A 23,593-nucleotide genomic window follows, 5' to 3' on the forward strand; every position below is an offset into this window, starting at 1 on the left:
CAGGTTGAGGCTGCGGTGTCCGGAAGCAGCCACTTGCACTCCAGTCTGGGCGACAGAGTGAGACTCCAACTCAAAAAAAAAAAAAAAAAATTTCTGCTGTAATATTTTTTAGTTTCTAAAAGCTCTAACTTGCTCTCTGATGTTTCCTTTAATGGTTCCTGTTGTTATTTTATGGATGCAATATTTTTCAAATTCCCTGAGAACACTTTAAAAAAAAAATTAAATGCTTTTCTATTGCCTTGATTATCTTTTTCCTCTGTGGTCAGTTATTCTTCTCATCGTAAGAGTTTTCTTTCCAAGCTTCTTGTTGATGCTATGTCTGATGATTCTTGATTATTTGTTAATATTTTAAAAATAAATTCCAGGTGTAACTTCCCTCTGCAGTTATGTATGTTTTATTGCTGAGTCTCTACCCTTGAAAAGGATGAGTAGGAACTCTGTGAATATGGATAGGGTTTGCTACCTAGCAAGTTTTCCTTTTAGAAACTAGATTGGTGCCAGTTATTAAATTTCCAGAGTGAGAAAGATTTGCTCTGGAGAACTAACACCCACTCTAGTAATTCTAATTCTCTCCAGGAAATTTCTTTCTATATCTAAGAGATGAGTTCAGATGAGTTACCTGGAGATCAAGGTAAATACAGGGTTATGGCTACTCTGCTTAAAGATGTGTGTGTGTATGTGTGTGTGCGTGTGTGTGCGCACATCCACGTGTGTGTACACACACATATGTATGTGTGTGCAGGGAGAAAAAGCAGGAGCAAATGACATCAGATGCTTCTCTGGGGTTCCAGCTATGCTGTGGCCCCCTTATATTATACTTTTGTTTATAATTCAATAGTCATCCATCTGTTTTTCATTTTCCAGATTTTCTGATGTACTGGTGATAATACCCTTCCACTTATTCCTCTTTGTTGTAATAAGCTTCATATCCTACTATCATTTTAATGAATTCTCCGGAAAAAGAGGAGACAAATGCATGAGTGTAGTTATCATCTTGATCTGTATTTTGGGAGACAAATCAGATTTACAAATCTCAACCCCAAAATTTGTTTCCTTTTACTCAAAATCTCATCAAAATATTCTGGAAAGGCCAACATATCAAGTACCAACTTCCATCTTTCAGCCAATTTTTAATTTGAAAATAGCTCAGAAATCTCTCAGAATCTTATTAATGCTGACATCCCTCCAGGTGATACATGATCACATGCCTCACCTTCTTTCATGGCAAGAATCCTCCTTTATCTTTCCAGCACATTTTCCTTACCATGAGAATGGTAAGAATGCTCGATCCAGTTGGTGGTAAAATATACTACTGTCTCTCTATAAAACAGTGGAACTAAAACGTCATTCACTAATCATGGCCTGACTAGACCCAACAAGCTTCCAAAGATGAAATAACTTACTTTATAACCTACTTCACCATATTAAATAAGCCCCAACTGAGCAACCCCTTCGGGTCACCTCCCATTGTGGGAGCTTTTCTGTCCTCTCAATAAATCCTGCTCTCTAAAACAAACAAAAAAACAAACAAATAAATCCCAACCTTTCACAAGAGTCCTTATATCACATACACTAGCTGAAAAAGGCCTCATAAATTTTGTAACATTGGGAAGAGCAGAATATATTTTAGACAAGCTAAGACTACTACAGTGCATCCTTCAACATTCAATAAATATTTACTAAATACCTTCTGTGTGCCAGGCACTATTCTAGGTATTATGGAATAAAAGACAAAAACCCCTGCCCTCATGAAATATTATACTCCACAGAAGAAAGATATAAAATCAAGAAAATACATTTAAAAAATAGTAAGCTAAATGATTATTGCTATGGAAAAAAATTAAGCAAGGAAGAAGCATAATAGTTCTAGGAAGGGGATTTTGAAATTTTAGATAGAAGGAGATGATAACAAGAACCATACTGATATCTAGGGAAAGGGAAAGAGCCACATGGGCAGCGAGACAGAAAGTACAAAGGTTCTCTGGAAGGGTGTGTGCCCATGACAGAGAAGAAAATAGCCAGAGACCAGTAAGGCTGGTCTTCAGTAAGAACAAAAAGGAGGATTCATGGGGCTAAGTGATGTAAGGTCGTGCAGAACATTTTAACGACCTTGTCTTTTACTAAGAGGAAGATGAATGCCACTGGAGAGTTTGGGACTGAGTGATATAGCTCACATCCGAGGCACTCTGGCTGATATGTGTGCAAGGAGACTAGTAAAGAGACTAATCTTGTTTTGTAGCTGAACTCTCCAATCATATAGCTAATAAGTGGACAACCAGAAATCAAATACAGGTCTCTTGATCTAAATTCAATGCTTTGTCCACTGTTCACTACTGACCAGTCCACTCCACTACTTCCCAGATCTGTGACTGACAAATGACTAGGACTTTCAAAGATTATGATGTGTTAAGCTGGAGAGAATGGGCATCTGATTCTTGCAAAACTGTACTGCAAATAAGGAAATATATGCTCCTTAGAAAATAGTTTTTCCTGAAACAATAACTAGATTTAAATTCATCAGAAAGTTGCCTGTGAAAATCAAGAGCTATTAATAAAGGTGATTTTTTCACTGGATAAATGAATCACATGGCCCTTTTAACTCATTTACACTTCCCCTATTCCATCTACTTACACATATACATATGCATCCCTCCCTACTCGCACACATGCTTGAGATTCAAGAGAATGTACTCTCTATATTTTAAAAAGTTAGTGTATAAAAGAGATAGAGGTGAAAAAAAAAACATAGAAAATGGCTACAGAGCCGGGCTCGGCAGCTCAGCCTATAATCCTGCGCTTTGGGAGGCTGAGTGAGTGGATTGCCTGAGCCCACGGGTTCGAGACCCGCCTGGGCAACTTGGCGAGACCTCATCTCTACAATAAATCAAAAAATTAGCCAGGCGTGGTAGTGCATGCCTGTAGTTCCAGCTACTTGGAAGGCTGAGGCTGAAGGATCGCTGGAGCCCAGCAGGTCGAGGCTGCGGTGGCTGGGAGCGGCCACTGCACTCCAGTCTGGGTAACAGAGTGAGACTCCAACTCAAAAAAAAAAAAAAAATGAAAATGGCTACAGAAGATGAAAGAATCAGAGCTGAGGTTTAAAAACAGAAGATAAAGTGAAGAGGTGATTTTCACAACAACCATGGAGTACCTAACTCTTTTTGAGGCATGGGGTTAGAAATATACAGATGGTATTTGATGAATCCCTGGCATAAACAAGCCCCACTACCAGTCAATTCTGTTTAACCCACAACCACACTAAATTTTACTTAAAACCATGGCCCCCTTATATTATATTTTTGTTTACTGTTCAATATTCATCCATCTGTTTTTCATTTTCCAGATTTTTTGATGTACTGGTAATAATACCCTTCCACTTATTCTCCTCTGTTGTAATGAGCTTCAAACCTTACTATCAATTTAATGAATTCTTAGGAAGAAAAGGAGACAAATGCATGAGTTTAGTTATCATCCTGATCTGTATTTTGTCTAAATGTTTAAAGCTATTGCAATTATAGTAGCCATCTGCTGGGAATGCCTGACTCTTTTTGCAAATTGTGGCCCTTAAGGAATTTTATATCTTATCAGCTGTCCTGAATACAAAAATAATAATATACCAGAAAAACTTTTACATACACGAATATATTTAGGCCCAAGAGATTTAGGGTCTGAATATTAAGGCAAATCTTAGGGGAAAAATGGGAGCAGCAAAAAGACCAACAGTTCTCAAGCATTACAGCTTTTATCCATACCATGGACCTAACCAGGAGGAGTATATATCTTAGACACAGAGTTTTGTCAATTTGATCAAAGACAAATATTAATAGCAATGACTCCAGACTTTCATAAAACAATAAGCTGTTATTTCAAGAACTATTTAGTATTTTCTAGTTGAAGGTGATTTTTTCCCCTAATTTCCTAAAACACATCATGTCAATGCCATATATTATTCCCCAACTAATTAAATACAGGGTCTCTGGGGATGTGTCTACAAGCCAAGGAATGCCAAAGATTACCAGCCAAACACCAGAAACTAGGAAGAGGGAAGGACTAGATTGTCCCTCAGAAGAAACCAACCTTGCTGACACCTAGATCTCAGACTTCCAGCCTCCAGAACTGTGAGAGAATAAATTTTTGTTGCTTAAGTTTAGCAAAAAAAAAAGTAGGGTCTCAAAGTCAGAGGGAAAGGCCATATGATTCAGTCAAAGAACACTTTATAAAGGCATACATTTATAAATTTATAAACACTTTATGAAGGCAGAATGGTTGGAAATTTTTAGAATTACTCTTTAAGTTTTCTGAAAAAGTATTTCCTACCTGAGGGGCATTTGTAGCCACTAGAAATGCATTTGTCCTCCCTGGGTGATCATAATCATGCATGGCCGCTGCCACATACAGAGCCATCAATTCTAACGCAGGAATGTTTGAAGACAGGCAGCCATAACTCTCATCTGGGATACAGCAGCTCTTCGAAGAAATATAAGCAATTCTCCCAGGGTTAAGTCTACCAGCAGAATCTGAGGAATAAAAAATAGCAAAACAAACCAGCATTAGCATAAAACTTCCTCACAGTTATGCTAAAGAAAAAATTCCCCATAGATAATAAGATTACTTATCGTATTTGTTAACGTAACTAAGAAATAGACTCTGTGGACTTGAAAGAGTATACTATTTCCAATATGCATGCTAGTAGAGAGGAACAGTGTTAAATATGACCCTGATGTTGCTTACTTTATAAGATACAATAGGACTCTCATGTCAGTTTGATGCTTTCTTATTCAGGCTAATAATAATTTTTAAAACCTCTGATATTCTAAACATCTGTTATTTATGGACTAGATATAATGGCCAAGGCATAGGATGTAACAGAAAAAAGCAATACTAGAGAATAAAATTTGATGAAAACAGTACAAATATTTTGAATTTAATATATTACAAACTAAGCTTCTCAACATAGATGCTTTTCAAATCTCATCCAGAAAGATTGCATTTCATTTTTAGTCCTGATTACAACTTCTCCTCCCCTTCTTTTTTTCTTCCACAAAGTTCCTTGTAATATAATGGAAAGAAAAACTGGGCAATATCTCAGGAACATGACTATTTTTATCCTCTTGTTAGCAACAGTATGTTCACCAGCCACATTGCTTTTCGTGTCTTAATGCCTTACTATTGAGTTCTTCTTTTCTGTACTTTGGTTGCTTTATCTATCTAGATGATCATTCTATTATTTTTGCTGAAAGGATCTTAACAAAGTCCAAGGAGGAAAAACGAAGCAATATTTAGAGTAGATTGCACATAAAACCATGATTCAAAATTTCCTTGGTTGTATTCATAAGTGGAACCTAGAAATAATGCTCAAGCCTGTCAAAGTTCAAAATGATTTTTTAATCCTAATAATTCAGTTGATTCAATATTTGCCAACAAAATAATTATTTCACATAATAACTTTAATACATTAGTGACAATTAAAAAGCTACTTCATTATTTTTATACTATTTAAATTTTCAACCTAGACTGAGCTTTAGAATGACATACACTAGAATTTCATAAATTAATTTATTTAGAGATGGGATCTTGCTATGTTGGCCAGGGTGGAGTGCAGCAGCTATTCACAGATAAAATCATCATAATGCACCACAGCCTTGAACTCCTGGCCTCCAGCAAAACTCTCACCTCAGCCTCCTAAGTAACTGGGGCAATAGGCACATGCCACCATGCCTAGCTTAGCTCTAGTTTTAAAATAGTTATGAAAAATAAAAACAAGATAGTCAAATATGTGACTCAGGATATATGTAAGCAATCACTTTTTTTGTATTTTATTACAGACAGTGGAGTACAAGTGAGGATTAACTACATATGTAGGCTGCATGCAGGTGAAGTTCAGACTTCTAACTGGCCCTCATTCCCCTGGTAGTAGACCTGGTACCCTTTATGTTGTCACATGTCCCCCACTCTCCTCCCCTAGAGTGCCCAGTGACTGCCAATCTTTCCCCTGTGTTCATGTGATTATTGTTGAGGTCCCACTTATGAGTGAGAACATGTTGTATTCAGTTCTTTGTTTCTGTGATAGATTACTTAGTATGATGGTCTCCAACCCCATTCAGTTTGCTGTGAAGCCCATGATTTTGTTCTTCTTTGTGGCTGCACAATGCTGCCTTATGTATATGTACCACATTTTCTTTATCCATTCTACTTTCAATGGGCAGTACAGTTGGTTCCATGTTTTAGCTATTGTGAATAGTGCAGCAATAAACATGTGTGTGCAGGTGTCTTTTTTGTAGAACAATTTATATTCTTCTGGGTATATTCCCAGGAGGGGAAACAAATTCTAATAAAAAAAACCTTAATTGTTCTTTTTTTTTTTTTTGAATTGGAGTCTCACTCTGTCTCCCAGCCTGGAGTGCAGTGGCAGGCTCACCGCCACCCTAGCATCGACCTGCGGGTCTCCAGCGATCCTTTCACCTCAGCCTTCCAAGTAGTTGGAAATACAGGCGTGCACTACCATGTCCAGCTAATTTTTTATTTATTGCAGAGATGCGGTCTTGCCAAGTTGCCTGGGCTAGTCTCGAACCCGTGGGCTCAGGCAATCCACTCACCTCAGCCTCCCCAAAGTGCTGGGATTATATAGGCTGAGCCACCGAGCCCGGCCAACTTTAATTGTTAATCTAAGAGTTAATAATCTGAATTTTTCCTATGTGTATTCTGGATTTCCCCTAAAATTTTAAAATACATTAACAAAAATCAAAACTAGCAAAAGAAATCTTTTGCAATTCAATAACTACTTGGAATTGACATATATCAATAGACAGTTTATATATGCTTAACAAAAAATTAATAATGTGAAAAACAGCATAGTTGGCAAGGACAACTGAATATAACTATTGTGAATCCCATTCATTTACTTACTTTCAGAAAATGGTGGTTCTTTTAATTTGCCAACATATTTAAAAGGAAGCCTCAGTAAAAAAAAATCCAGATTGAAGAGAAAGTACAAAACTACCCTTATTTATAGATGGCATGATTTTATATATGTAGAAAACATCAAGAAATCCGCTGAAAAACTATAGAACTAATAAATTAGCTCATCCAAATTGCAGGGGACAAGATCAACATGCAAAAGTCAACTGTATTTCTACTTACTAGCAACAAACAGAAAACAAACCTAAGACAACAATTCCACATTTATAATAGCATCAAAAATAATAAAATACTTAAGACTAGATTTAACAAAATAAATGAAAAACTAGTATTCTGAAGACTGTAAAATATTACTGAAAAAATTAAAGACCTACATAAATGGAAAAATACCCATTTTCACGGATCAGAAGGCAACATTGTTAAGATGGCAGAACTCTGCAAAGTGACTCGCAAATTCAAGAATCCATAGAAAATCTCACCTGGCTTTTTGGTAGACATTTTCAAGCCAAAACTAAAATTCATATGGAAATGCAAGGGATCCAGAATAGCCAAGACAATCTTGAATAGCCAATCTTGAAAAGGAAGGACAGAGTTGGAGTATTCACACTTTCCAATATCCAAACTTACTACAAAGTTCCAATTAGGAAGACATGTGGAACTGGCATAAGGAAAGACAAATAGATCAACGAAATAGAACTGAAAGTCTAAAAATAAGCCCTCACATTTATGGTCAATTGGTTTTCAACAACACTGCCAAGGCCTTGTTGAGAGCCAGCTGTGTGCCCGACATGACGTTTGGCACTTTCATATATGTTATCTCACTTAATGCTCACATCTTATCAGGTAGAAAATCTGATGGAATAACATTTAAGGGTTCACTGTGTTTAGAATACATAAAGAACTCTTCAACAAATGGTGCTGAGACAACTGGTTATCCATGTATAAAACAATGTTGGACCTCCTCTTACAACATATCCCAAAATTAGCTCCAATGGATCACAGACTTAAACTTAAAAGCATATTCTAAAACTATTTGAAGAAAACATAGAAGGAAATCTATATGACCTTGGATTAGGCAAAGATTCCTGAGATATAACACTTAGAAGCATGAGCAATGAAAGAAAAAATTAGTTAAATTAACTTCATCAACGTTTAAAACTTTTGTGCTCCAACAGATACTACCAAAAAAATGAAAAGAGGAGTGATGTCAGCAAGACGGAGGGACAAGAGATCCCCACTCATGTCACCTACCAGCAACATCATTTCACAGACAGAAATGTCCTTCTGAGAGCCTTGGGATTCAGGTATGAGTCTGTGAAACACTGATGGAGCCTAAGCCCTAGGACAGTCATTTTAAGAGGATAGCTCTGCACATAGGTGACAGAACCAACCATGGTCCCAGCTTCAGACTAGAAATAACCCCACAGCCCTGTGCACTCTGCTACTGGCCCTGTCTGGCCGTATTCCTGCTATCAAAATCATCCACCAAGAAGCCCTGAAGTCACACAAAATAGTGCCACAAAAGACAGGCTCACAGACCTTAGTCCCATAGCAGATCTTGAAACAACCCTGAATCTCAGCATAGCCCTCCTCTGCTATAGACAGAGAGCAGCGCTGCCTGGCCAGGGTTCTATGTGGATATATGCTTGTAAAGATTTCAGTCTCAGCTGTAGGCTCTGAAGTAGCCCTACAACTCTAATCTAGCACCTCTCAGACATAGACCGGGACAGTACTGCCTGCTCAGGAACCTATCCAGTGATCCAGTGGAAGCCTTTCCAGGGATCCAAAGGAAGCCACACTTGCCTGCATACCTAGAGACAGGCCTGCCATCTACAGACCCTGGTGCAGACCCTTATCCCAGCATCAGCCCTACAGATTAAGTACTGGCAACAGTCCAGTCCACCCAGGAACCAGGCAGGATCTATCCTTGCTAGAAACCCTGATAAGAGTCCCACTGCTGGGCTCGGTGGCTCAGCCTGTAATCCCGCGCCTTTGGGAGGCTGAGGTGAGTGGATTGCCTGAGTCCGCGGGTTCGAGACCCGCCTGGGCAGCGAGACCTCATCTCTACAATAAATCAAAAAATCAGCCGGGCATGGTAGCACATGCCTGTAATTCTGGCTACTTGGAAGGCTGAGGAGGAAGGATCGCCGGAGCCCAGCAGTTCGAGGCTGCGGTGGCCGGGAGCAGCCACTGCACTCCAGTCTGGGCGACAGAGTGAGACTCCAACTCAAAAAAAAAAAGAGTCCTACCAACCATGAACACCACTGTGGACCTAGTAGCAGCCACATGACCCAGCTGCAATCTCATTCAACTGTGATCCTGGAGGCAATTCCATCAGCCTGAGAACTAATAGGAGAAGATCTTAACCAGCCAAAACCAGACTGTAAAGACTAGAAGAGGTGTTTTAATCCTGCAAAAGCACAGGCATCAACAAAAAGTTACACAGATAATGAAGAATCAGGCAAATATGACACAATCAAAGGAAAATAATAAAACTTAAGCAACTGACCCCAAAGAAATGGAGATCTACACCATTTCTTAAAGAGAATTCAAAATAATCTTTTTTTTTTTTTTTTTGAGTTGGAGCCTCACTGAGTCGCCCAGGCTGGAGTGCAGTGGCATGCTCACAGTCACCCCAGTGTCAACTTGCTGGGCTCAGGCAATCCTTCCACCTCAGTGTTCCAAGTAGCCAGAACTACAGGCACGCCCGGCTAATTTTTTTTATTTATTGTAGAGATAAGGACTCGCCAAGTTGCCCAGGTTGTTCTCGAATCCGTGAACTCAGGCAATTCTCTCACCTTGGCCTCCCAAAGTGCTGGGCAAAATAATCACCTTTTAAAAGTGCTATGAGATGCAAGAACACACAGACAGATAAGTAACTGATATTAGAAAAAAAAAATGAGGCTGGGTGCGGTGGCTCAGCCTGTAATCCAATGCTGTCTACAAGGAATTCCCTTCACCTTTATGGATACGTATAGACTAAAACTGAAGGGATGGAAAAAGATATTCCATGCATGGATACAAGAGAGCAAGGTTAGTTATATCAGACAAAATAGACTTTAAGTCAAAAACCGTAAAAGCAGAATAAGGGTTTAAGATGGCCAACTAAAGGCAGATAGTGTGTGCCTTTCTCATGGAAAGGAAACAAACTAAAAAGAGAAACTCAGCACTCAGAATATGAGACTCACGAGCACACTGTGAGATCCATGAGAGAAGCAGCAGAACCCACAGTGAGAAAAAAGGAGAGAAATCAGACAGTCTAGGTTGGAACCAAGCATCCTCCTCAACTGGGTTGTCAGCACACACTGTAAGCAGCCTCTGTATGGAAAAAGGGTGAGTGAGTGAACCTAGGAGCTCTGCACTCCTGCCATGGACTTTGAAAGTCCCTCGAGCCTCAAGAGACTTCAGTTCCACATGGGACACTGCCTAGATATTTACTAGCAGCATGCTGCTGGAACTCATATGGAACTGTGCAGGCAACCAAGCCCTGAGCGGCTCCAGTTGTGCCATCCGAGAGCTCAACTCCAGCGAGCTATGTCCTGTAGCCAACTGCCAGGCCAGGGAGGGAACAGGAAGACCTGAAGCTTTCATTTGCCCCAAGAACAAATTCCACTGTTGCCAGCAGTTTCTCTGAGACAAGCTGGAGGTGGGAGAACTGTTAGCTGGCTGCAGTTTTGCATCCTGCACACAGACTGCCTGTGTCAAAGGTATGGGAGTGGGTGGGATTTGCCGCTGTCAGCCACCCCTTTCTCCTTATGCAAACTCTTTTGTGCAGTAAAGGCAACTCTGTTCATTCTTGCGACACTACCCCAGAGGCCAATGGACTCCCTTTTAATTTCCACTGGGTTCACTACTTGCACACACAAGGATGAAGCTGGAGACAGACCTATATGACCTAGTCCTCCTCAACCGGCCTTCCCTCTCCACCTGCCTCAAATGCCTAATATGGACAGTGAATTCTGGGAGTCCCATAGCTCTGCCCCTCACCTGCATCATTTGGGTACTTCTCTGGGGCAATATAGGCCAAGCAGAAAGCCACTAGCTACCACCACCACTGGCTCTCTCCTGCAAGAGCAACCTCCTGGCTGGAAGTCACCAGGCACAGCCTATTGCAATATCTGACACAGTAACAGTAGTTGGAAAGATCTGTTCCCAGACCTCAGCTAACACCATTAACTACACCACTCCGGTCACTCATGCCACACTACACATGCCTTGCATACCCAGCACAGCACTGCCACAGCTGGCGATTGAGAAAGCCACCACACTAAGGCTATAACCAATCAAGAAAACCCTAGAGAGTCTAAGACGTTCCTTTGTCAATCCCATCAGAGCTGGTGCTTGCACCTGCCACTGGGAAACCAGAGGACTGGTCAGCCCAGTCCAGCTCTACCCAACACTGCCTTCAGGAGCTAAAACAAAGCCTATGTCACTGCACATCTTGCAGACTAGTCCACAGTCTGAGGCATTGGAGAGCTTCTCCAGAGGGCCTTCCAGAGACATCAATGACCAGTACTCCTCAGGATTCAATGTTTGTGCTCTCACATTACTGGTTTCCTTGCAGACACTCCTTAGCACTTGAATTATGGTAGCCCCACAGAGCAGCTAGATCCAGAAGAGCTACAGGACACAGAGTAGTCGAGCCCACATCACCATTCCCAGGGGAAGAGGAAATACTCCACATCAGGGGGTGCACCGGACGGGATTTTTAAAAATGCAAAATTCTGGCTTCTCTGTGTCCCCAAACTCCCTGCCTAAGGGATGTTTCATTCAGCAGATATGAAGGCACAGTGTTGGGCTCAGTGAGGGAAGGCAGCAGTTCTGCCCCAGCAGTTGAGTAGCCCTGGTGCCCGTGAAGGATCTCGGAGAAGGAGACTTCACTCCCTTGCCCACCACTGCAGACATTCACTTCTTTTGCAGGAGCTCAGGAAAAGTGTGCCTACTGATGCCTTTTCTGCAGCATTTTGGGGTAACCGCAGCCCCATGGGAGGTGGGCCCTTTGGACTCAGGCTTGCATAAGGGATAGAATTACAATCCCTTTCTACTAGGGACATCAGGGTTCTTACAGGTAGACAGAGGTACATGTCTGATCTGAAAATCCAGAACAAAAGGACAGGGGAATAACAGAAAGGTGAACCACTTTCCTGACAACCTAGCAGTGGAGCTTAAGTAGCTCCCTTCATACCCTCAGCAAAGACCTCAGTGCATCTTATTGGGAGCTCCCTCAACTGCCTCTATAAAGGGCTGAGACTTTATTGTATATAGTTCTCACCCATGACAGCCTCCTAATGGCTTGAAGGATGAACATTTCAATACAGAGAAAAAATACTGGTTAAAAAAAGAGCATGCCACACCACTGGGAAATGAGATAAGCTTCAAGAGTCCTCAGACATTATAGACCCATAGGATACAAAGATCCTACACACACTCCCAGTAACTGGTACTACAAGCAGCATCTGAGAAAGGCAGCATGCAAAGATTCTCTACAACCAAGGAACACAAACAGAACCTTCACCACTGAAAGCACCCAGAGTCAAAGATGAGCATAAATGATACACATTAGGCCGGGCGGGGTGGCACAAGCCAGTAATCCCAGCAGTTTGGGAGGCCAAGGCAAGAGGATTGTCCAAGCTCAGGGGTTCGAGACGAGGCCTGGGCAACTTGGTGAGACCTCATCTCTACAATAAGTTAAAAAATAAGCCAGGCATGGTAGTGCGTGCCTGTAGTTCCAGCTACTTGGAAAGCTGAGGCGGAAGGAATGCCTGAGCCCAGCAGGACGAGGCTGCGATGGCTGTGAGTGTGCCACTGCACCCCAGCCTGGGCGACAGAGTGAGACTCCAACTCAAAAATAATAATAATAATTTACATTAAAGACACATCCCTAAAGGAAAGAAAAAAATGAAACAAAAATAAATTTAACAATAATAAGAAGAAATAAGTCTGCCCAAATAAGAATTAGAAAAATAATCCTAGCAACATGAAAAAACAGTTTTTCAACTCCCACAAAAGACCACACTAACTCTCCAGCAATGGATCTTAATCAAAATGAAATCTTTGGAATTCCAGATAAAGAATTCAAAAGATTGATTAAAAACTGCTCATAGAAACACAAGAGAAAGTTGAAAACCAATATAAAGAAATTTTTAAAAAACTATTTGGGATGTGAATGAAAACTTCTCCAAAGAGATAGACACTTAGAAGAAAACTACTCAACTTCTGGAAATGAAAGACTCATTTAAGGAAGTGCAAAACACAGTGAAAAGTGTTAACAAGAGATTAGACCAAGTAGAAGAAAAGATTTTAGAACTTGCAGACAAGGCTTTTGAATTAACCCAATCAAATAAAAATAAGGGAAAAAGAATTAAAGGAACAGAATAAAGTCTCCAAGAAATGTGGAATTATATAAAATGCCCAAACCTAAGAATCGCAAGTATTCCTGAAGAAGAAGAAAAAGCAATAGATTTGCAAAATTTATTTGACGGAATAACTGAGGAAAACTCCCCTGTTCTTGCCAGAGATTTAAACATCCAGATATAAGAAGATCACAGAACTCCTGGAAGATTCATTGCAAAATGGTCATCCCAAAGGCATACAGTCATTAGGTTATACAAAGTCAATGTGAAGGAAAGAATTCTAAAAGAAGTGAGATAAAAGCATCAAAGAACTTATCAATACAAACCTATCAGACTAACAGTAGACTTCTCATCAGAAACCATATAAGCCAATGTGAAGGAAAGAATTCTAAAAGAAGTGAGATAAAAGCATCAAAGAACTTATCAATACAAACCTATCAGACTAACAGTAGACTTCTCATCAGAAACCATATAAGCCAGAAAGGATTGGGGCTTATCTTTACTCTTCTCAAACAGAATAACTGTCAGCCAAGAATTATATATCCCACAAAACTAAGCCTCATAAATGAAGGAGAAATAATGCCTTTCTCCAACAAACAAATGCTGAGGGAATCTCTTATCACTAGACAAGAAGTGCTCAAAGAAGTTCTAAACATTAAAATGAAAGGTCAAAATGCACCAGTAGAAAAAATGGAAATTATAAAACTCACAGGGCTTATAAAACACTAATACAATGTAGAAAACAAAACAACTAGCTAATAATCAACACAATGACTGGAATAGTCCTTCATATATAATTATTAACTTGTAATGTAAATGGTTTAAATGCCCCCACTTAAAAGATATACATTGCGGGAATGAATAAAAAACACAATCCTAACATCTGCTGCCTTCAAGAGACCCACTTACTCTTAAAGACTCCCACAGACTCAAGATAAAGGGAAAAAAAGGTTCCACACAAATGAAAACCAAAAATGAGCAGTAGTAGCCATTCTCTTAGCAGATAAAACAGACTTTAACAACAGTGAAAAAAGAAAAAGAAGGTAATTATATGATGATAAAGGTATCAATTCAACAAGATATAAAAATTTTAAATATATATGAACCTAACACCAGCGCTCCCAGATTTATAAAACAAATTCTATTAAACCTAAGAAAACAGATAGCAACACAATAATAGTGGGAGACTTCAACACTCCACTGACAGCAATAAATAGATCATCAAGACAGCATGTCAACAAATAAACAATAGACTTAAATTGGACTCTAGAACAAACGGACCTAACAGACATCTATAGAATATTCTACTGCAAAACTAAAAAATATATATTTTTCTCATCAGCACATAGAACATTTTCTAAAACAAACCACATGCTAGGCCACAAAACAAGTCTCAATAAGGTAAAAAAAAAAAAAAAAAAGAAATCATATCAAGTACCTTTTCAGATCTCAATGGAATAAAATTACAAATCAACTCCAGGAAAAACTCCCAAAACTAAACAAATAATACAAATCAAATAATCTGCTCCTGAACAATCTCTGGATAAACAATGAAATCAAGATGGAAACTTAAAAATTCCTTAAAATAAATGTCAATGACATAAGGTACCAAAATCTTTGGGATACAGCAAAAGCTGTGATCAGAGGAAAATTTATAGCACCTAAGGCCTACAACAAAAAGTCTGAAAGATCACACATTAACAACCTAATGTCACACCTCAAGGAACCAGAAAAAGAAGAGTAAAAAATTAACAAATATAAGGGCAAAACTAAACAAAATTAAAACAAAAAAGTCAATGCAAAGGATCAATGAAAGAAAAGTTGGTTATTTGAAAAGATAAACAAAATTGGTAGATCGCTAGCTAGACTAAGAAGAGAGAAGATTCAAATTAGCTCAGTAAGAAATGAAAATGCAGTCATTACAATTGATGTCATGGAAATATAAAAGATCATATTAGATGATGATGAACACCTCTATGCAAACAAACTAGACAATGTATAGAAAAATGGATAAATTCCTAGAAACATATGAACCCCCTAACACCTGAATCAGGAATAAATAGAAATCCTGAACAGATCAATAATGAGTAGTGACACTGAATCAGTAATCAAAACTCTACCAACACAAAAAAGTCCAGGACATGATGGATTTATAGCTGAATTCTACCAGACTTTCAAAGAAGATCAGGCACCAATCCTACTGGAGCTACTCCATAAGCTTTAGAAGGAAGGAATTCTCCCTAACTCATTCTACAAAGCCAGTATAATTTTGGTATCAAGCCAGGAAAATGCACAACATAAAAGAAAACTACAGACCAGTATCTTTGGAGAACACAGATGCAAAAATCCTCAACCAAATACTAGCAAACCAAATCCAACAGCACATTAAAAAATAATAATTCACCACAGTCAAGTGAGTTCTGTCCCAGGAATGCAAGGATAATTCAACATACACAAGTCAAAAAACATGATGTACCACATAAACAGAATTAAAAACAAAAATCATATGATCATTTCAATAGATGCAGAAAAATTATTTGATAAAATTCTGCATCCTGTCATGATAAATACCCTCAAGAAAATAAGCATAGAAGGAACATACCTCAAAATAATAAAAGTCATATGTGACAAACTCACAGCCAACATCATACTGAATGAGGAAAAGTTGAAAGTATTCCCCCTCAGAACTGGAACAAGGTAAGGATGTCCACTTTCATCACTTCTATTCAACATAGTACTGGAAATCCTACCGAGAGAAATCAGGAAGATAAAGAAATAAAGGGTATCCCAATTGGAAAAGAATAAGTCAAATTAACTCTGCCAATGATATGATCTAATGCCTAGAAAACCCTAAAGACTCCTCCAAAAGACTCCAAAACTTGAAACGAATTTAGTAAAGCTGCAGTTTGCAAATTCCATACACACAAATCAGTAGTAGCACTGCTATACACTAATGATGACCAAGTTGAGAATCAACTGAAGAATTCAATCCAATTTACAACAGCTGCCCCCCTCAAAAAAACCAAAAACAAAACCCCAAAACAAAACTTAGGAATATATTAACCAAGGAGGTAAAGGATTTCTGAGGGGCACTACAAAACACTGATGAAAGAAATCATAGAGGACACAAACAAATGGAAAAACATCCCATACTCACAGGCTGGAAGAATCAACACTGTATAAATGACAACATTACTCAAAGTAATCTACAGATTCAATGTAATCTGCATCAAATTACCAATGTCATTTCTCACAGAATTAGAAAAAAAAATCCTAAAATTCACATGGAACCAAAAAAAAAAAAAAAAAAAAAAGAGCCCAAATCATTAAGGTAATCCTAAACAAAGAGAACAAAGCTGGAGGCGTCACATTACTTAACTTCAATATACTACAAGGCTACAGTGACCAAAACAGCATGGTATTGGTACAAGGGCAGACACATGGACCAATGGAACAGAATACAGAACTCAGATATATACCCAAATACATACAACCAACTAATCATTGACAAAGCAGACAAAAACAGACATTGGGGAAAAGATACCCTGTTCAACCTGGGAAAACTGGACAGCCACATGCAGGAAAATGAAACTTGATCCCTATCTCTCACCACATACAAAAATTAACTCAAGATGGAGTAAAGACCTTAATGTTAAATCTGAAACCATAAGAATTCTAGGAAAAAAACTAGGAAAACCTCTTCTGGACATTGGCCTAGGCAATTTATGAATTTATAGCTAAGACTCCAAGAGCAAATAGCACTTAAACAAAAAAATGAGTAAGTGGGACTTAAACTGAAATGCTTCTGCACAGTGAAAGAAATAATTGACAGAGTAAATAGGCAACCTACAGACTGGGAGAAGATATTTGCAAACTAAACATCAGACAAAGGACTAACATCCAGAATCTACAAAGAACTCAAACAAATCAGCAAGATAAAAACAAATAACCTCATCAAAAAGTGGGCAAATGACATGAACATACATCTCTCAAAAGAAGATATACAAATGGCCAACAAACATGAAAAAATGTTCAACACTGCTAATCATAAGGGAACTGCAAATTAAAACTACAATGAGAGTCTACCTTACATCAGTCATAACGGTCATTATTTTAAAATCTGAAAACAGAAGATGTTGGTGTGGACACAGTATAAAGGGAATGCTTATACACTGTTGGTGGGAATGTAAATTAGTACAACGTCTATGAAAATCTATCAGTACAGGGATTTTCAAAGAACTAAAAGTCGATCTACCATTTGATCCAGCAATCCCACACTTGGTATCTACCCAACGAAAGAAAGGTCATTATACAAAAGAGACACCTCTACTCACATGTTTACGGCAGCACAATTCATAATTGCAAAGATGTGGGATCATCCTAAATGCCCATCAACTAATCTGTAGATAATAAAAGATACACACACACACACACCATGGAATACTATTCAGCCATAAGAAAGAACAAAAATAATGTCTTTTGTAGCAAGTTGGATGGAACTGAAGACTATTATCCTAAGTGAAGTAATACAGAAATGGAAAACCAATACTGCATGTTCTCACTTGTACTTGGGAGCTAAGCAAAGGGTCTGCAAAGGCATACAGAATGACATGAGGGACACTGGAGACTCAGAAGGGAAAAGACAGGAAGGAAGAATGTGAACTAATGGGGGTTACAGGTACACATAAAGCCCAGATTTCTTCACCACTATACAAAGCAGCCATGTAACCAGAAACCATTTGTACCCCTAAGCTACTGAAATAAAGAATAAATTAACCAAGAAGGTGAAGAATCTACTTGTATACACTGTTAGATAGACCCAGGCCAAAGTCCTTTTATCACCTACATTCCGTAGGGCCCTAACTCTGACTGGATGACCAGGAAAACATTTCACTCTCTGGGAATTAGTATTGCAATATATTTCTCAATACTATGACAAAGGAGGACACTTTTGAGGGATAAAGTTAGGTATGGATGATAAAACTGAATATGACCCTTCCATTTCAACAGCTCTAAGCCTCTGAATTCCTTCCTCTATAGCAATGGTCCCCAACCTTTTCGGCATCAGGGACCAGTTTCATGGAAGACAATTTTTCTATGGACCGCGGGGAGCAGAGGAGATGGTTTGGGGATAATTCAAGTGCATTTATATTTATTGTGCACTTTATTTCTATTATTATTACACTGCAATATATAATGAAATATATAGCATCACCACCTCAGCGCTACCTTAGATAACCAGGCATTAGATTTTCATAAGGAGCGTACAACCTAGGTCCCTCACGTGTGCAGTTCACAATAGGATTTGCACTCCTATGAGAATCTAATGTCATGCTGATCTGACAGGAAGCAGAGGTCACGTGGTAAGGCAAGCAATCAGGAGCAGATGTAAATACAGATGAAGCTCCACTCACTCGCCATTGCCCCCACTACCACCACCTGCTGCTGTGCGTCCCAGTTCCTAACAGGCCACAGTCTGGTACTGGTAGTAGCCCAGGGTTTCAAGAACCCTGCTCTACAGTATTCTAGGAAGTTCCAACAATTCTACTCACTTGATGCCCATATTTCAGAAAATCAATTGTGTAAACTGAATCAAGAATTTCTGGTGGGTACATCTATATGAATAAACCGAAAATGATACACCATTATCTTCTTTCCTCAGTGGTCTAACACACTTGAAATTCATTCCCACACATATTGCCCAGGTTCCTACCAATATAAATCAGTAAATTATCCTCATGATAATATATAGTGTTTATTCCTCTAAGATCTGTAGGATTTGAATTTATCTATGGATCTCAAAGAATTGAAAGGCAGTGAGGTTTGATTTACAGGTGACCTAGCATTCCCCTATAAGTCAACAATCTCAGATGAAGTCAGTAAGGTTCTCCAGGCAATCAAAACTAAAAGAAATGAATGTTTCCCAGAAGGAAGGATCAGCAAGATTGGGGGTTTCAGGGTAATCATATTTGCTGAAATCTATCTAAATGACCTCACCTCGATGCTCTAGGCAGGTCCTTTCTTTCTCAGTATTTTAATTCTAACATAAAAGACCTCCTGAAGCCATTAACTCAATTTGCATTGTATTTCAGGCAACTTTGGAATCAAACATTAGGTTTGTTTTCAGAAGCTATGATTCCACTACTATAAAAAAAAATAAGAGATTTTTAAAATTCTTTTAGGTCAGTCAGAGAAGCTACCTGGTTCTCTAACTATTAATTAAAGCCCTGAACTGGTCGTTTATTTTCTATTAATTATCCAATGCAGTCAGAATAAGCCAGCACATCCTACAGTCCTTGTAGTTTTTGTTTCCACTATTTTCCACTGCAATAGCTCATTGGTTTTCCAAAGCCGTGTCTTCTATGGATACTTGATTCCATAACATTGTGTGTGAGAACTCATAGCACTGCTAGCAAAATCTCACAAGGAAGTGAGGAGCATGGGAGATAAAGTATATATTGCCTTACAGAATAATCATCAAGAACAGGCTGGTGACAGACAGAAATATGGCCATAAAGAACATTGCCAGTGACTGCTCAGAAGAAAATGAGGAATATGTTACCGGAAACCAGGGGAAAGGGAATCCTTGTTATATAGTAGCAAAAAGCTAAGCTAAGTTATGGGCTGCAGTTATGTAGAACACAAAATTTACAAATTACAAACTTATTTAGTTGAGAAAATTTCCAAGCAAAGTGTTGAAGGTGTAGCCTGGTTTCTTATTGCTTTCAGTAAAATATGAGAAGAGGAAGACTTGGAGGAAAACAGGTAAGCAAAGAAAATTCAGATCTTGATGATTTAAAACATTCTCTACCTCTCCAGACTGCAAAATGTACTAAAATTAGGAGATTCACTGTCAGGAAAGTATGCTCTGGACAGAAAGCCAAGGTCGTAGCTGGACCAATTTTCAATAGTTCTTTGGAAGTCAAAAGGTTAGGGTCAGAGAGATTTGAGATGGATCCTGCTATCTTTGAAGAAAGGACCATGCCAAGGAATGCAGGTGCCTCTCAGAAGCTGGAGGAGACAAATGAATTCTCCTCTAGAGCATTTAAGAGAAAAACAGTCTTTTTGACATCTTGATTTTAGCCCAGTCAAACCTATTTTGGACTTCTGACATGCAATACAGCAAGATAATAAATTTGTGCTGTTTTTAGTAACTAAATTTGTAGTAATTTGTTAAAGCAGGGAGGAAAAAAACTAATACAGATTTTGGGTACCTAGAAGTGAGATACTGGTGTAACAAATACTAAAACTGTGAGAGCAGCTTTAAAATTGGGCAATGGGCAAAGGCTGAAAGAATTGTGAAGAATATGATAGAAAACCAACAAAAAACATCAAGCAACATATTGAACAAAAGTTCAATGAACACCAAGTGGGATGAATACCTGAGTATATCATAAATAAAATGCTAAAAACCAAGAGCAAAGGTAAAGGGAACATATTATGTTTACCTATTACGTTTCTCAATAAGACCTAAGGCTGACTTATCAACAGAAACTATGAAAAAAAGCCAGAAGATGATGGAATGATATCTTCAAACATGCTGAAATATAAAAATATTTTTCTAAGACAAAATTGATGCATCTACTAACAAAAAAATCTAAATAAAATGTTCTCTCATGGAAGCACAGAACTGCTGGAAGGAACGAAGGCACTAGAAAGAGTAAATATAGACGGCAGACAAAAACACACCAGTGCTATAAAACAAATCCATTAAATAAACAATGGCAGTACTTTAGAGTCAACTACCAAAATGTAAAGCAGTGGCTGAGTCTGTGACATTTACACTCATTAGAATGGTAATATTATTTCTCAGGTATTGATAACTGAGAAAATTGTTTTTATACATGTCTCTTATTGAAGTATCCTCCCCACCTATAAATATGTTCCCTGTTGTCTATTTTAAATGTACATTATCCAGTTTAAACAGAAACAAAATAAAGAATTTTTTTAATCAAAGAAATAATTATTATGATAGGACAGCTGACTGCCTCGGTGGGGAAAACAAGCAGATGAGAGATAGAGGAGGAAACATGATAAATCTAGCAGTACTGAATTTTAACTTACTTTTTTAAATGGGTGACAGGTTTAAAAATTTTCATGTCATTATGTATCAAAACTTACACTGTCCTTTATATGTACCAAAGATTAATTAGTGAAAATTCTAAAAGAACATAGGTAATGAAATGAGACAACTTGAATATTCCTAATCAAATAATTAAAGGAAATTTATAGAAGGAAGTACCTGTTTCATTTCCTGTTCCATGATCACTGTGGATCTGCTGTAAGCCAGGAATTGGTCGTGTTGTCAGGAACCAAACTGCATGTAGGACATCTGTGGCATGTATACGATTATGATCTAAAGTCAGCAAAATGTTTTTTAAAAATGGTCATTGTGTTAGGTTTGACATAGGACATTTGAAAAGCATAAGAATTTTCTAGTCACACTACAGTCTCATAAATAAAATGTGTAACTTAGACTAATTCCCCACAATTGCACTTCGTTTCATACACTTTTAAAGTCTCTTAAAAAAACAAACAAACTAAAAGAACCAAAGAAAAAGCAAGGCAAGATAACTAAAAGGCTCTGGAAGATTTTCTTGATATTGCTATTTTGTGACTTTAAAAAATACCATATAGTGTCTGGATTATGAAGACACATGCTTGCACACAAAAACAATTTTTATACATAGAACAGTTACAAATTCTGGATACTTACACTTTTGCCTTTAAAAAAAAGTGAGAAATGCCTATGCATCAGGTTTCCTATAAGGATGAAATGCTAAACAGTATGTGAAAGCATCTAGTACAGTGTCTGGCACTTAGTATATAATCAATAAGACACAGGTTTACTGAAATTCCATTGTGTAAAAAGGTAATGTGGCATAGTAAAAACAGTTCAGTCTTTAGAGTCAATAGATCCACAATGGAAACATAGTTTTGGTATCTAGTTTTATGATAGTAGAAAAGATTCTCTGAATTTACTTCTCACCTGTAAAAGGCAGATAATACAACATTTCCAGCAAAAATTAAATAAGATAACCTATATGAATCTAATGACTAGTCACAGCAGATATCCAATAAAAATTTAACACCTCAATTAATATTTAATGAATACCTATAAGATAGTATTAGTAGATAATATACTACTAAGTGTTCAGGCTATAGCTATTATGTGTCAATCTACTAGGAGCTTAATTATTATTAATACAATCATCCATGATGGAATATTATGCAGCCATAAAGGACAAATATATGGACTTCACAACAACTTTGATGAATTTAGAGTCAGTAATACTTGGTGATCTATCACAGAAACAAAGAACAGAGTACCACATGTTCTCACTTATAAGTGGACCCTGAACATTTACCATAATACTATAAGAAAGGGATTGGCAGTAGCAGGATACTGTTGGGGTGCGAGGGGTGGGTGGATACCTAGTATCAATAAGGGTACTTGATCTCAAACTAGACAAAGTGGGGACCAAAGAGAGGCTTAAACTTTACCTGTACAATGTCCACTTGTATACCTAATTCTGAACTGCACCCTACATCTTTAAAATAAAAGCTATAATAATAAAAAAATACAATCATCATCTTTTATTGATCATTTACTATGTGCTACAGATTCCACTCTGTGCTTTACATGAATTATCTTATCACTACCTATGGAGTAGATACTATTGTTATTTTCATTTACAAATTTTTAAACTAAAGTTTTGAAAAGTTAGGTCCAGATACTGTTTTCTCAACTGATATATCCTAATGGAAGCTTTCAGTGAAGACTCCTACCATCTCTTTCTTTCCATTTTGCCTACCCTAAAATCCATCTTAAAATATCCCTATATTCCATTTATAAAATTCAACAACTTTTTAAAATGTACAATTTATAAGTGGAAACTACAATATCTATAACACCTTAAATTATTAAACATTATTAATGGGTTATGCCAATTTAAGAATAATTTGCTCTTTATATAAATGATTTTTCAAATAATATGTCCATATGAAGGCAAACCATACAGAATACACAAAGAAAACTGTATCTCTTCCTAATATGGAATTCAAATTATATTCAACCATAAAATCAAATACCCATTAAAAATTATTCCCTATATCAGAATACAGTTAAAAACCAAAATTGTATGGATAAATTTGAAACATTTTAAAATGAAGAATTCTCTGAAACTCTTAACTTTTAAAATGATAAAGTACTGAAAGAATTATTAAAATAAAATGAAGTACACTATATAACAATGAGATAAAAAGTAGATTATACATATGGTCCACTTTACAAAAAATAAATTAATGTAAGAAAATCTTGGAGG

The 23,593-nt window shown here is 37.7% G+C and overlaps 1 protein-coding gene across 1 annotated transcript in view; it reads right to left on the bottom strand.

Moving 5' to 3' along the window:
- The window catches only part of PDE3B (phosphodiesterase 3B), a 197,240-nt gene that overhangs the window by 12,118 nt on the left and 161,529 nt on the right, over positions 1–23,593 (bottom strand). The window contains exons 11-12 of the mRNA XM_021717516.1: positions 21,511–21,624; positions 4,315–4,514 (exon numbers count right to left, since the gene is read on the bottom strand). Coding sequence (XP_021573191.1) covers positions 4,315–4,514; positions 21,511–21,624 — 314 coding nt within the window. The remainder of the gene's footprint in view (positions 1–4,314; positions 4,515–21,510; positions 21,625–23,593) is intronic.

The sequence above is a fragment of the Carlito syrichta genome, unplaced genomic scaffold, assembly GCF_000164805.1.
Source record: "Carlito syrichta isolate Samal-C Ts95f unplaced genomic scaffold, Tarsius_syrichta-2.0.1 Scaffold309824, whole genome shotgun sequence".
Lineage (NCBI taxonomy): Eukaryota > Metazoa > Chordata > Mammalia > Primates > Tarsiidae > Carlito > Carlito syrichta.